The 12,205-nt window shown below is 42.4% G+C and overlaps 1 protein-coding gene across 1 annotated transcript; it reads left to right on the forward strand.

Moving 5' to 3' along the window:
• The first annotated feature begins 3,038 nt into the window (after nucleotides 1-3,038).
• LOC136442886 (uncharacterized) lies at nucleotides 3,039-9,193 on the forward strand. Its single transcript, XM_066439899.1, has 6 exons — nucleotides 3,039-3,306; nucleotides 4,206-4,403; nucleotides 4,630-4,799; nucleotides 5,228-5,402; nucleotides 5,762-6,033; nucleotides 7,045-9,193. The coding sequence occupies exons 2-6, from the start codon at nucleotides 4,208-4,210 to the stop codon at nucleotides 7,192-7,194; spliced, it is 963 nt and encodes a 320-aa protein (XP_066295996.1). The 5' UTR covers nucleotides 3,039-3,306; nucleotides 4,206-4,207; the 3' UTR covers nucleotides 7,195-9,193.
• Nucleotides 9,194-12,205: the final 3,012 nt, after the last annotated feature.

The raw sequence follows: 12,205 nt of genomic DNA on the forward strand, positions 1-12,205 counted from the left end.
CCCCTACCGTCCGCCGCACGCACAATGACGGTGCTGTCAGACAGGGGGGCACATTAATTCGGGAGAGAAGATTCGTCTTGAATACCTTACCGCTAATCACATTTTATACAGCAGCTATTCGTTCCATCCCTGGCTTGAGGAGAGTGCTATGGATATAGACGTGTCCAAGTAAAAAAAAAATACACGAAAAAACGGCCGTACCGCACGCATCAGGCCTTCGGGAACAACCCGTGTGTTGAGTCGGTAGAACGTCACTCAAAGTTCACCCCCACCGTCATGGAAATTTGTACATTATTCATCGGGGCGTTAGCTGGATGCCGTAGAAATGGTAATACTACTATGTCCATGTGTTTCTGCTTGTGCTAAGAGCAAACTTTGAGGAAAATATCGCCATCAGTCCACTATCACACACAACATTTAGACAAAAAAGTGTTAAAGATATATTAATAATGTAACGTTACACGTTGCCCGATGATGACGATGGGCCGACTTTGAGTGAAGTTCTACCGACTCAACACACGGGTTGTTCCCGAACTGGCCTGATGCGTGCGGTACGGCCGTTTTTTCGTGTATTTTTTTTTTACTTGGACACGTCTATATCCATAGCACTCTCCTCAAGCCAAGGATGGAACGAATAGCTGCTGTATAAAATGTGATTAGCGGTAAGATATTCAAGACGAATCTTCTCTCCCGAATTAATGTGCCCCCCTGTCCGACAGCACCGTAATTGTGCGTGCGGCGGACGGTAGTTTGAAGTTGTAATATTATGGTGTCAGCACGACTAGAGACAAACACACACACATACACACATACACACGCAAACGTTTGTCGTCTGCCGAATAGCAGGATTCTAGGTAACGAATATGGCGGCGGGAAAATTCACCGTAGTGCCGTAGCCATTGGTTGTAGCAACAAAGAGGCGTTTTGATGATTAATCACGCTTAGAGTCCAGTTGTAGGTTAGCAAAAGAGATTCTAATAAGTTGTATTGTAAATAATTGTGTTGAGCAGGAAGCGGATGTGACATTTGTCTGATAAACCAGCGAACAACTATGTACATATAATTCTCCCACGAAGCCCTCAGACTGTGACAATAAGGGACGGAGAGTTTTTGACGTAGCCAACTTCTAATGCATGGTTATCGAAGCTTTTCAGACAGTGTTCTGAATGCGTTAGTCTGTCAAATTTGCATTTCTAGCGGTATGACTGATGTTGCATCTAGCACATATCCCTAAACACCCCGTTTTCGAAAAATCCCGAATTTAAGTACCCCGCGAATTTATGTTACCCAACGTTATATTTTATTCAAATGACTCCCACCTTTGCAGAATTTATGCACTGTGTTATGTATCACTAACTAACACATGTCAAGAGTAAGATTACATTTATTAACCACGAAGGAATTACCCTTTATACATCCCAAATCACAATTCATTCAGGTTCTTAACGGTTATGCTGCCCTAAAATATTCTGAAACATACACACACACACACACACACACACACACACACACACACACACACACACACACACACACACACAAAAATACACACATACACACACAAACACACACAAACACACACACACACATACACACACACACACACATACACACATACACACACACACACACACACACACACACACACACACACATACACACACGGAAAGACACACACAAACACTCTCAAAAACCCTCACAGACACACAAACAATTTTTCATGGAGGTATTAATGTTTATTCATGTCCTTCGTAGCTACTAGTATTACCAGTCTTACCCGTGGGTACAGACTCATCACTGAAAGGACGATTGTTTTTCAGATTGAATGTCATGATGTTAAAAAAAAGTCTTATTGTAAATCGAACTATGTGAACAAATGTTTCATAAGATCTTACATGATTGGTCTAGGCGTATGTCGTCGAAACTTGGCTGTGCCTAAATGTCATACCATCGCAGATACTTTTTTTACCAGCGTTGGTTCACTGGCAGCATTCAGAGAGAGAGAAAGGCGGAAAGAGAGAGATTTCCATTGTTCTGCTTCTTCAGTTCCTTAGCAGGCAATGAATCGTACCGAGATGGAAAAGGTATAATTTGCATAATTTGTATTTCATTGTGTAAATATTTGTCTAATCTACTTGCTGAATATCACGGGAAGAGCCGTTGTTCTTTTGTTTAGTTATTCTTATAGGAAGATTTTTGAAAAAACAAGCACCCCTGCCGTTCGAGAGCAAGCTGCTAGGGGGCCTAAACCTGCGTCACTTTTTCCTTACATCAAAAGCTATGTGCCACTAAAAGATAAAGACCATAGCATGTCCAGAACAAAAGATACATACACATCTGCTGCAGTACCAAAGTCACACACCAAGGGCCCAAAAATCAACCTTGACCTTCGGCTTCTCAAGACCTACCGACATCCCAAATATCATCACAATCCATCCGGTTAATCAATTCTAAAGTTATGCTGACTACAAATATCCGGAAACACAAACAGACTCACAGACACACACGTACACAACACACACACACACACACACACATACATACACACACACACACACACACACACACACACATACACACACACACACACACACACACACACACACACACACACACACACACACACACACACGCTCGTGCGCGCCCAACAATACCTCCATTTCGTATAGAGGTAAGAATGTTTATGCAAGCACGAAAAATATATCATTTATTCAACAAGAGTTATAGCAAAGTATCTGGTACTACTACTGCATGGTAGGGCGTTGCAATTGTTTTTACAGCGAAAATTGATAAAAATACCGTTTTCTTTTATAACTACCTCTACAAATATTTCTCTCAAATAAGATAGAATCATCTATTCAGCCGATGCTTTGCACTACCTACTAGTATCATAACTATGCATTATCAGTTTTACCCGTGGGTGGCATTATGGTTCCTGGCTGAAGAGCAGACTCATCATTGAAGGCACGATTGTTTTTCGGATTGAATGCCACGACATTCAAGAAAATCAATCTTATACTTTAACCAATCCGCAATCGAATAGCTTTTCATGAGATCTTACATACGTTGGTCTAGGCATTTCGTCGAAACTTGACTGTGCCTAAAATCAATATCATTCCAGGTACTGTTTCACCGGCATCGGTTCACTGGCAGCTGTCAGTATCTTCAGGATTCATCGCTAAAGAGAGAGGGAGAGAGGCAGAGAGAGCGAGCGAGAGAGAGACAGACAGACAGACAGAGAGACACCATTTGAAACGAACGTGGCTGTTGCCTGATATCTGTGGCCTCGTGGATCCCCCACCGGAGGTAATTATGAAGACACCAGTCGTTCACGGCACTTATACAACACCTCCGTTATTATGTGGCTGTTGATAGAGCTGCATTCTCTACCAAACTCCATAGGTTTCTGAAAAATAGTACAAATTTGACAAATAGACAGATAATATGTCAAAGGTGTTAGCTAGCCCGGTAGTACAGTTTGCGATCTAAGGGGTCGCCTTCATCCTTAAAGTGTACTAATCGCGATCCATAGTCTGCAAACTGTACTCCCTGGCTGGCTAACTCGTCTGGCATATCATCTGTCTACTTGTCCAATTTCTATATTTCCAGTGACCTAAGGCGTCTGGTAGAGACTATTACATTTGTACCATGGAGATCGGGCACATTACTGCCAGCCGAGAAAGTGGCAGCCAAGGGGCTACATATAATGCACTCAGCTTAGAAAGACACAACCACAAGATGAAGTAGGCATTCAAGACTTTGAGTGTAATGAGCGGAATTATACCTGATGCATTGGGAAACAACATACATGCATGATCCTGCCAGTTACGTACATAGCCTTCAACCAAACCATAATGTCATATATCAACATTGAACTTGTTGAATTAACATGCACAATCATTTTGCTAACCCTGATTGTATGCTGTGTTAGTACTCTATACAATCAGCTGATATAATTTGCATATCATGTTGATCAGATTTGTTTAGTAACCTTTAACTCTATTATGGAAGAATTAAGCAATATGCCCAAAACAAAGAGATTGGACTCACCGAATGTTCGAGTACTCTTGTCTTCTTCAAGATGACTGAGGTCACGATTGTCCAGATCACGTGGCGTTCTTCTTTTCAACTTGCGGATATGGAATGTTGATTGTGCGCTGTACGTAACAAGTAACCTGAACTCTTGTTGACAATTTTTACCACAGGTATGAAAAACGTAGTCGAGCTGCCCACTACCCTTGAGAACGATGTAGGTTTTGATAGCGAATTCTACAACTACATCGACAGTGATGACGACGATAGACAGACAGGTAAACCTCCTGTGACTGCCGCCAGCAACAGTGCTGACCTACGCGCCCACGCAGTGTCTGGAGATGGCACGGGACAACAAACTACAGGCGGAGGTACATTCTGTTTTCTGTATACTGTACAGCATTTCATTTACTCTATTAATGACAATTATCCCCTGGGCTCTATGTCACTTTTGTCATTCTCGAATAAAGAATGATTTTATTACTAAAATTTGCCAGAGTGTAGCCTTCAAATAATTTAAAAAAAAATGCTGCCCATGACGTGACCACGATAAGCAGAAATAGACTCGATAGATAAATATCAAATATTGACCCACAGGTCGTACCAGTGCAGCAAACATCTGTGGACTCATCGGAACCTGTAAGACGAAGTGCCGAGGGTCCTGCATGCTCCGTGCTGTCGTCATTGGTGTTGCAGTAGCAGCGCTGTTGGGTGCAGGATCTTGTATCATCATGTATCTGACTGCCTCAACAGGAGACAACTTAAAGGTAGCCGTTACGGTCAGCTTCTTACCTTGATTTCCATGTGCACAGTCAGGAATGTCATTTCTACGCTCATGTCATGATAGACTTCTCTTAACTATTCAAAACCAATTTCATAAGTAAATGGCGTCGAGTGGCTATAGGCTAGCGGACACGGGATCGAGGGGTCAAGGGTTCGATTCCTACTATTCTTTGCCAGACGTTGTGTCCTTGGGAAAGGCCACTCCTCCCTCCATCTTGGATGGACTACTCCTTCCAATACCGTGCTCTATCCGCGGTGGATAATAACTCGCTTTCACTACTGCTATATGAAAAGGGCTATTGGACTACCTTTACCTTCCTTTTTAAAATCATAGCATGCATTTAATAAACAATGATTGTTAAGGTTTGAAATGATAGAATATGATCTTACATGTTCTGTATGTATTTCACAGAACGCTGAGACAGCACGCCAGGCTAATTTGAAGACTCCGCCCACAGCTATCAAAGCCTGGCCAGTGACGACATCTGCACCGCCAGAAGTGACACTTGTAATGCCTGAGGTTGCACCTGCACCTGCACCGCCGGGGGTGACCCCTGTACTGCCACAGGTGCAACCTACACTGCAAGGTTAGTATATCAGATAAGTAGCCTAAAGCACAAATTTAAACTATCTCTATTGCTTCCTGTCTTCGCACTTATGTAGTGTGCATTCGGGCAGCGATGTAACGAAAAAAAATCCCGGTTTTACCTGAACTAACGTTACCTGTTTATTTTACAATGTACTTGCAAGTCCAAGTTGTGTCTTGTTAGAGTTGAAGTAAACCAGATGCAAGAACTCAATCTTACTACATCCTTGCTTCCTGTGACTATTCATAGTAAGATCATGCCCAGTTTATAAATGACGGAGGGTATAACCTACATGCCTGGCTTATACAGTGTATGTATAAAGAATGACATAAACCATTTATGGCTTTCATCTGTTTCAGCTGTACATGAAAACTGCCGAGGCGACTACAAACTAGTCGCCGGGGCCTGTGTTCGGTTGTACAACACATGGAAGTCCCATGATGCCGCCATGACAGCATGCAAGGCGGAAGGAGCCACACTGGCCATGCCGAAAACAGAAGAGCTGGACGTCGCGCTGAGAGATCTGGTCAAAACGGAAGGAAACAAAGCCGAGCACTGGATCGGTATGAAAGACAAAGATGGGACCTGGTATTGGGTGGACGACTCGTTGGTCGGCAGCAACGGATACAAGGTATATTGACACGCCTATTTTGGTAGTGACAGAGAGAGGGAGAGGAGAGAGAGAGAGAGAGAGAGAGAGAGAGAGAGAGAGAGAGAGAGAGAGAGAGAGAGAGAGAGAGAGAGAGAGAGAGAGAGAGAGAGAGAGAGAGAGAGAGAGAGAGAGTAATGTCGATTCCTCCACCCCCACTTTCTGAACCCCCCCTTATAGTTACACTGTTTTCCACTCTCCTTTGCAGTAATGTGAATAGGCAATCTATGAAGTACAATACAGGAAAAGTGCATCTAATCATTATCAAAATACAATGCAGTAATTAAACTATACTAATTAAAAACTATTGATTTCTATCCCGAGAATTTTCAACCAGACCAATTGTAGTTCCTCGCCTCTCCGATATCTTGACTGCGGTCTTCCTTTTACGTTTTCGGTTTGTTTGTTTGGGTTGGTGTGTGTCCGTTTATTTAAATACACTGTGAGTGGTAGGAAGTTGCGAAGATGACCGCAAAGGTCAGACTGGCTGGTTAAGTTAAGTTAAAGTCCTCCCACACCATAAGGTGTATAGGGTGGCGCCCATCTCCATTTCATAGCCCTGGGCCACATTGTGGTGCAATCACTGGGCTACTCCACTAGCAATGGAGTGCGTTCAACTTCTATACTGTTTCAAAAGATTGTACCATTTTTATAAAGTCTTTGGTATGACTTGGTGCGCCTCGTATCTAAACATATTCTACCCGGGCTCGAATTCGAGCCTTCTGGTTCCTAATAACTTGAACCAGATGTGGTAAGTGACAGAGGCGCAGACCACTACAACTTCTATACTGTTTCAAAAGATTGTACCATTTTTATAAAGTCTTTGGTATGACTTGGTGCGCCTCGTATCCAAACATATTCTACCCGGGCTCGAATTCGAGCCTTCTGGTTCCTAATAACTTGAACCAGATGTGGTAAGTGACAGAGGCGCAGACCACTACACCACAGGGACATGCCAGACTGGCTGGTTAACACTGTCTTCTTTTCTAATAGGGATGGAGCCCAGGCGAGCCAAGTGCCGTACGATGGCTTCCCTTATGTGGTCAGTACTGGTCAGGCGGTCCCACAGGTTATCCCATGTGGGACGACGACACTTGCTTTTTGCTGAAGAGGTTCATTTGTCAGCGTCGACCTTCAGCCTGAACGAAGAAAGCTCGATGACACATCAGATTTTACTTAAAGGGGCACTCAACCACAGAAGTGGGTATTATTTTATAGAAAAAAAACATATTCATATGAATACGAAAGGGGCCAAATTTGTGAAATTTCATCACAGATTAATAAGGGAATAAAGCATTTTACATTATTTTCAAGACCAGCCGTAGATTTCCTAACATCGCCCAATTTTTGCTCCTGATCTTCAGTGAGGATGATTGTGAGCGATCAAAGTCAGTTTGTGACCTGAAGCAACGTGATAAGGCTACAAGTTGATAAACAAATATCCACAAGTATCTGCATTGCAAAAGTAATTTTCAAGCTCAACGAATGATTTCCTAACATCGCCACCGTTGAAATTTGCTCAATGGCTTTTTGCGATAGAGCACGTTAAACCTGGCTGTAAATTATCTGGAGGTCCCTCGGGTGTTTATCAGAACATTGTTGCTGCCTGATGCATGCGCAACCGATGCCTAGTCCTAATTTAGTGTCCAGTTACCAATACAATACTTTTTTTTTTTTGGATTCAGAAAAATATTATCTGCAAAACCAGAACATTTGCCTCTGGAATTGAGTCCTCTCTAACATCCATGTAGATTATTTGCGGAGCCAGGGCTTTTAAAGCCTTTGTGAGGCTCGAAGTAGAGAAAAAAGAATAAGCTTTTGTGTGATGTGGGGTCAAAGGGCACTAAAACATGTCTCTGCCGGTGACGTCTAGCCGTAAAAATGGCGCCCGTTGTTACACAATGTGACGTTAACTGTCAGTGATGACATCATGTTTTGATTCTGAAAATCATGCTCACGCAAAATGTAAGTAAAACATGTCGTATATTTCAATTGTAATGGTCTTTCAATAGGGCTAGAGTCCAAGCCAGCCAAGCGTCTTTCGATCGAGTTTGCCATATGTGGTCAGTACTGGTCACGCGGCCCCACAGGTTATCCCATGTGGGACGACGACACTTGCTTTTTGCTGAAGAGGTTCATTTGTCAGGGTCCTCCAGCCTGAATGGCTTTCAACGTTGCAGTACATCACATTTCACGTATGATTAGATTATTCAATTTCCCGGAGCTCGGGCCTATAAAGCCTATGCAAGGCTCGCAGTAGAGAAAAAAAAGAGGATTTGTGGGCGGAGGAGGTAATCAAAGTCTAAAATGTGATATTTGCCCGGTGACACCAAGCCATGATATAAAAATGGAGCACGTTGTTGCCCACACAAAGTAATGTTAGATGTGAGTTATGACATTTTGTTTTTATTCTGCACATCATGCTTACGTGCAAAATGTAAAGAATTGGACAAAAAAGCACGGTCGCCTATGCACTTTTATGTAGTTTAGCCATTTCAAAGGTGAGTTTTTGATGGTACGATACATGAAGAGGTTAATAGATTACTAAATACTCAATGTATTAGACTCGAATACTCAAAATAGTCGTACAGGTGACGCAGTTCCCACTGCAAATGCACATTGTAATTTGTAAATTCATCATGATATTCCTAAAGATTATCATGCCGTTTTATCATACAGAAGGAAAGTAGAGAAGGCGGTTAGCTGTATGTTTGGTCCTAGGTGACCTGTACTCCTTTCTGGGTTTTGTGCATACAAATATCGACAATAACAATAAGAAGTGATTACACTTTAACATCTGTGTTAGAAGGCAATACTCATATCGATTGTTTAGACAATTAACTGACTGTCTGAAAAACAATGACATTAAGGCGGGTCCGGGTACCATCCTTAGTATTTGGAGGCTGGAACTATCCACTTGAAAAAGTCGGAATATAGCATCCAGAGTAATGTAGGTCTTATTGATGTGAGTGAATATTGAATGCAAACGTACAAGTAACATAAAGATTTTTTATTGTAACATGTAAAAAAAGGCAGTATCAGAAGTACATGTCAAGGCAAAAGCTATTCGTATGGAAACAATAAAATTCACCACCAAGCACGCAAATTTGTCGTTGACACGTTACTAGTGTCCCAGTATGTAATATTTTAAGTGAGAGATTTTCTAAGCAACCAGAAGCAGAACTATTACTTGTCAACAAAGACTCTGATTTGCCGACCGATCGATACATACTCTTGTCAGTAATCAAAACTTCGATTTTGCATAGCTACGGACTTAAGTCTGAAGCTGCCATATTTAAAAAAAAAATAAAACAAAGCAAAAAACACTGAGCCAGCCCTTAACGCTTGCTGCACAAACGACCAAGTACGAAAAGAACTCATCAGCAAAGCCGCAAAAAGTATACTACATGCAAAAAAGGCCCAGTGAGTCTGCTATGGAGGCGATATGGATATCATTACCAGGTATCATAAGTTTTACCCGTGGGTGGCGTCATCACTGTAGCGCAGACTCATCTCTGAAAGCATGATTGTTTTTAGCGAAGCCTTAGGGGCAAGCTTAATAGTATACTTTACGCCCGATTTGTAAGAATTCCCAGAATTCCACAGGAATGTCAGGAATCCGTCCGGCAAACTCTGTGGATGCCCTCCTGTCACTTGATACCTCATTAGCACGTCTGGCATCCAGGCAATCAGCTGTCGATGACAGATGACCTACATTTACGTGGTGTCCGATTTCGTACTGTCCGGAGTGTGTCAGGGAGTTCACCGAATCTAGTATTCTAGCTTTGAAAAGGGTTTGCACATCCCAGTTGATCTATTATCACAAGAACGTGCTGAACACCATGCCTCCCACCAAAAAACCTCTGTGAAAACCAAAACTTGAGGAGATCCAAACATATAAAGAAAGTTTTAAACGGAACGATAAATAACTTGGGTTACCGCTTGGGCAGTCTACACAGTGAACGCCTTACGGGGAGGCGTGCGGTGTCGGAAAAACAACAGTAGCTCCTCGAAAACACATCCTACAGAGCTAGAATAACAACCAAAACGATCATAGGAGCCCCAGCAAAACGATGTTCTAAACTTCCGGCCTAGTTTCTCACTCTCACACTATCCAACAATGCCAGAGAAAAAAGACACTACAACGGGAGTGTACTCTGGCCTTTCCACATATGCTAGGAACTCATCGAGTTACATGATGCCTTTCTATATCTGCTTGGCAGATGCCTTTCTGATTTCTAAGTGCGTTTTGCACAATATTATGGCAGAACTAAGATCTAGAGTGCTACGTTGGTACTTTCCTTACAGTGAAGTAAGATCAATCCAGACACCTTCGCTATGGCAATAATTTTTAATTGCCACACTTATTCAGATTAAATATCATAATATTGAAAAAAATGTTGTATTTTACTGTTGAAATATTCAATTTGACAGTGAATAGATCTTACATAATTAGTCTAGGCAAGTCGCCGAAACTGGGGTGGGCCTAAAAATCATACCATTCCAGCTACTTAGATCTGTTTCCCCAGCGTTGGTTCACAGAGCCTGGGTGCCGTCCTATTTCTACCGAGGCGCCAACACTCGCCACCCTAAAAACTGTAAGGTCACATACCAGGGGGCCCAAATCGTCTTCCCAACACCTACCTACAAACTAAATATCATCGCAATCTATCCAGAGGCTTTTGAGTTATACTGACTAAAAAAATCCGGAAACACAAAACAGACAGACACACACACACACACACACACACACACACACACACACACACACACACACACACACACACACACACACACACACACACACACACACACACACACACACACACACACACACAGAGACAAACACACACACACACACACATAGACAGACAGACACACACAGAGACACCCGAAACAATATCTCCATTTTTTCATGGAGATGATTAATAATTATACATGTATCTTCTATAATTACCCTTTGCACTTTTTTTTCAAATAGGATAAAATCGTCTTTTCGGGTGAAGTTTTCTCTGCAAGTATCATATGTATCATCAATTTTACACGTGGGTGGAGTCACCCTCTCTCTGCAGACTCATCACTGAAAGCACGATTGTTTTTCGGATTGAATGTCAAGATATTTTCAAAAAATGCATACACATATTTTATAAGATCTTACATGATTACTCTGGGCAAGTCGTCGAAACTTCGCTGTGCCTAAACGTCACACCAGTCCAGCTACTGTTTCCCCAGCATTGGTTCATTGGCAGAAGTCAGTATTTATCGTTAAAAAGATATATAGAGAAGACTATTTCCATTGCTCTTCTCCTTCAAATGCTCATTAGACTGTGAGCACAACAGAAGAAGAGCCGTACCGAGACGCCCACGGTATAGGCACCAGTTCGTCACAAAATGCCTTCAAACCAATGTGGTCTCATAAAAACCTGCCGCGGCCCCTACTTACACCGTGCTATCGTCACTGGTGTTGTAGTAGCAGTATTTTTGGGCACTGGAGTCAAGTATCTCACTACCCGGTCAACGGAAAACAAGGTAATCGTTAAGTCAGCTTCTTACTCTGAATTCCATGTGCACAGAAAGTTATGTCATTTGTACACGCATGTCATTACAGGCTTCTCTACCTATTCAAATCAGTTTTATAGCTTAATGGCTAGGCTACCGGACACAAAATTGAGAAGTCACGGGTTCGACCCCTGCCATTTCTGGCTAGACGTTGTGTCCTTTGGAAAGGCCACTCCTCACTCCACCCTAGTGTGAACATGGGTGCCTGACTTTGGTTGGGGAGGTAGAAGGCGGTCGAATGAGAGTGCAGGGCTCCTCCATCCAATACCGTACCATATCTGTTTATTTGTTCATATAGAGAGAGGAAGATTTCAATTGCTCTTCGTCTTTAAGTGCTCAGTAGACAGTGAGCTACTATCCACAGTGAATAATAACACAGTGTCTCAAAGCCCTCAAAACGACTACGGGACTATCTTTAGTTCCTTTTTTAAAATCGCAACATGTAATGATCTAAACTAGTTTATTAGGTTTGAAAAGATGGAATATGACATATCGCTACTGTATCTATCACAGCACGCCGAGACAGCAGACCCAGTTGATTTAGATACTACATCCACAACGGAGTCTCCCAACGAACCTCGTCTTGAAAGGGACA

Source organism: Branchiostoma lanceolatum, chromosome 10 (assembly GCF_035083965.1).
Source record: "Branchiostoma lanceolatum isolate klBraLanc5 chromosome 10, klBraLanc5.hap2, whole genome shotgun sequence".
NCBI classification, from domain to species: Eukaryota; Metazoa; Chordata; class Leptocardii; order Amphioxiformes; family Branchiostomatidae; genus Branchiostoma; species Branchiostoma lanceolatum.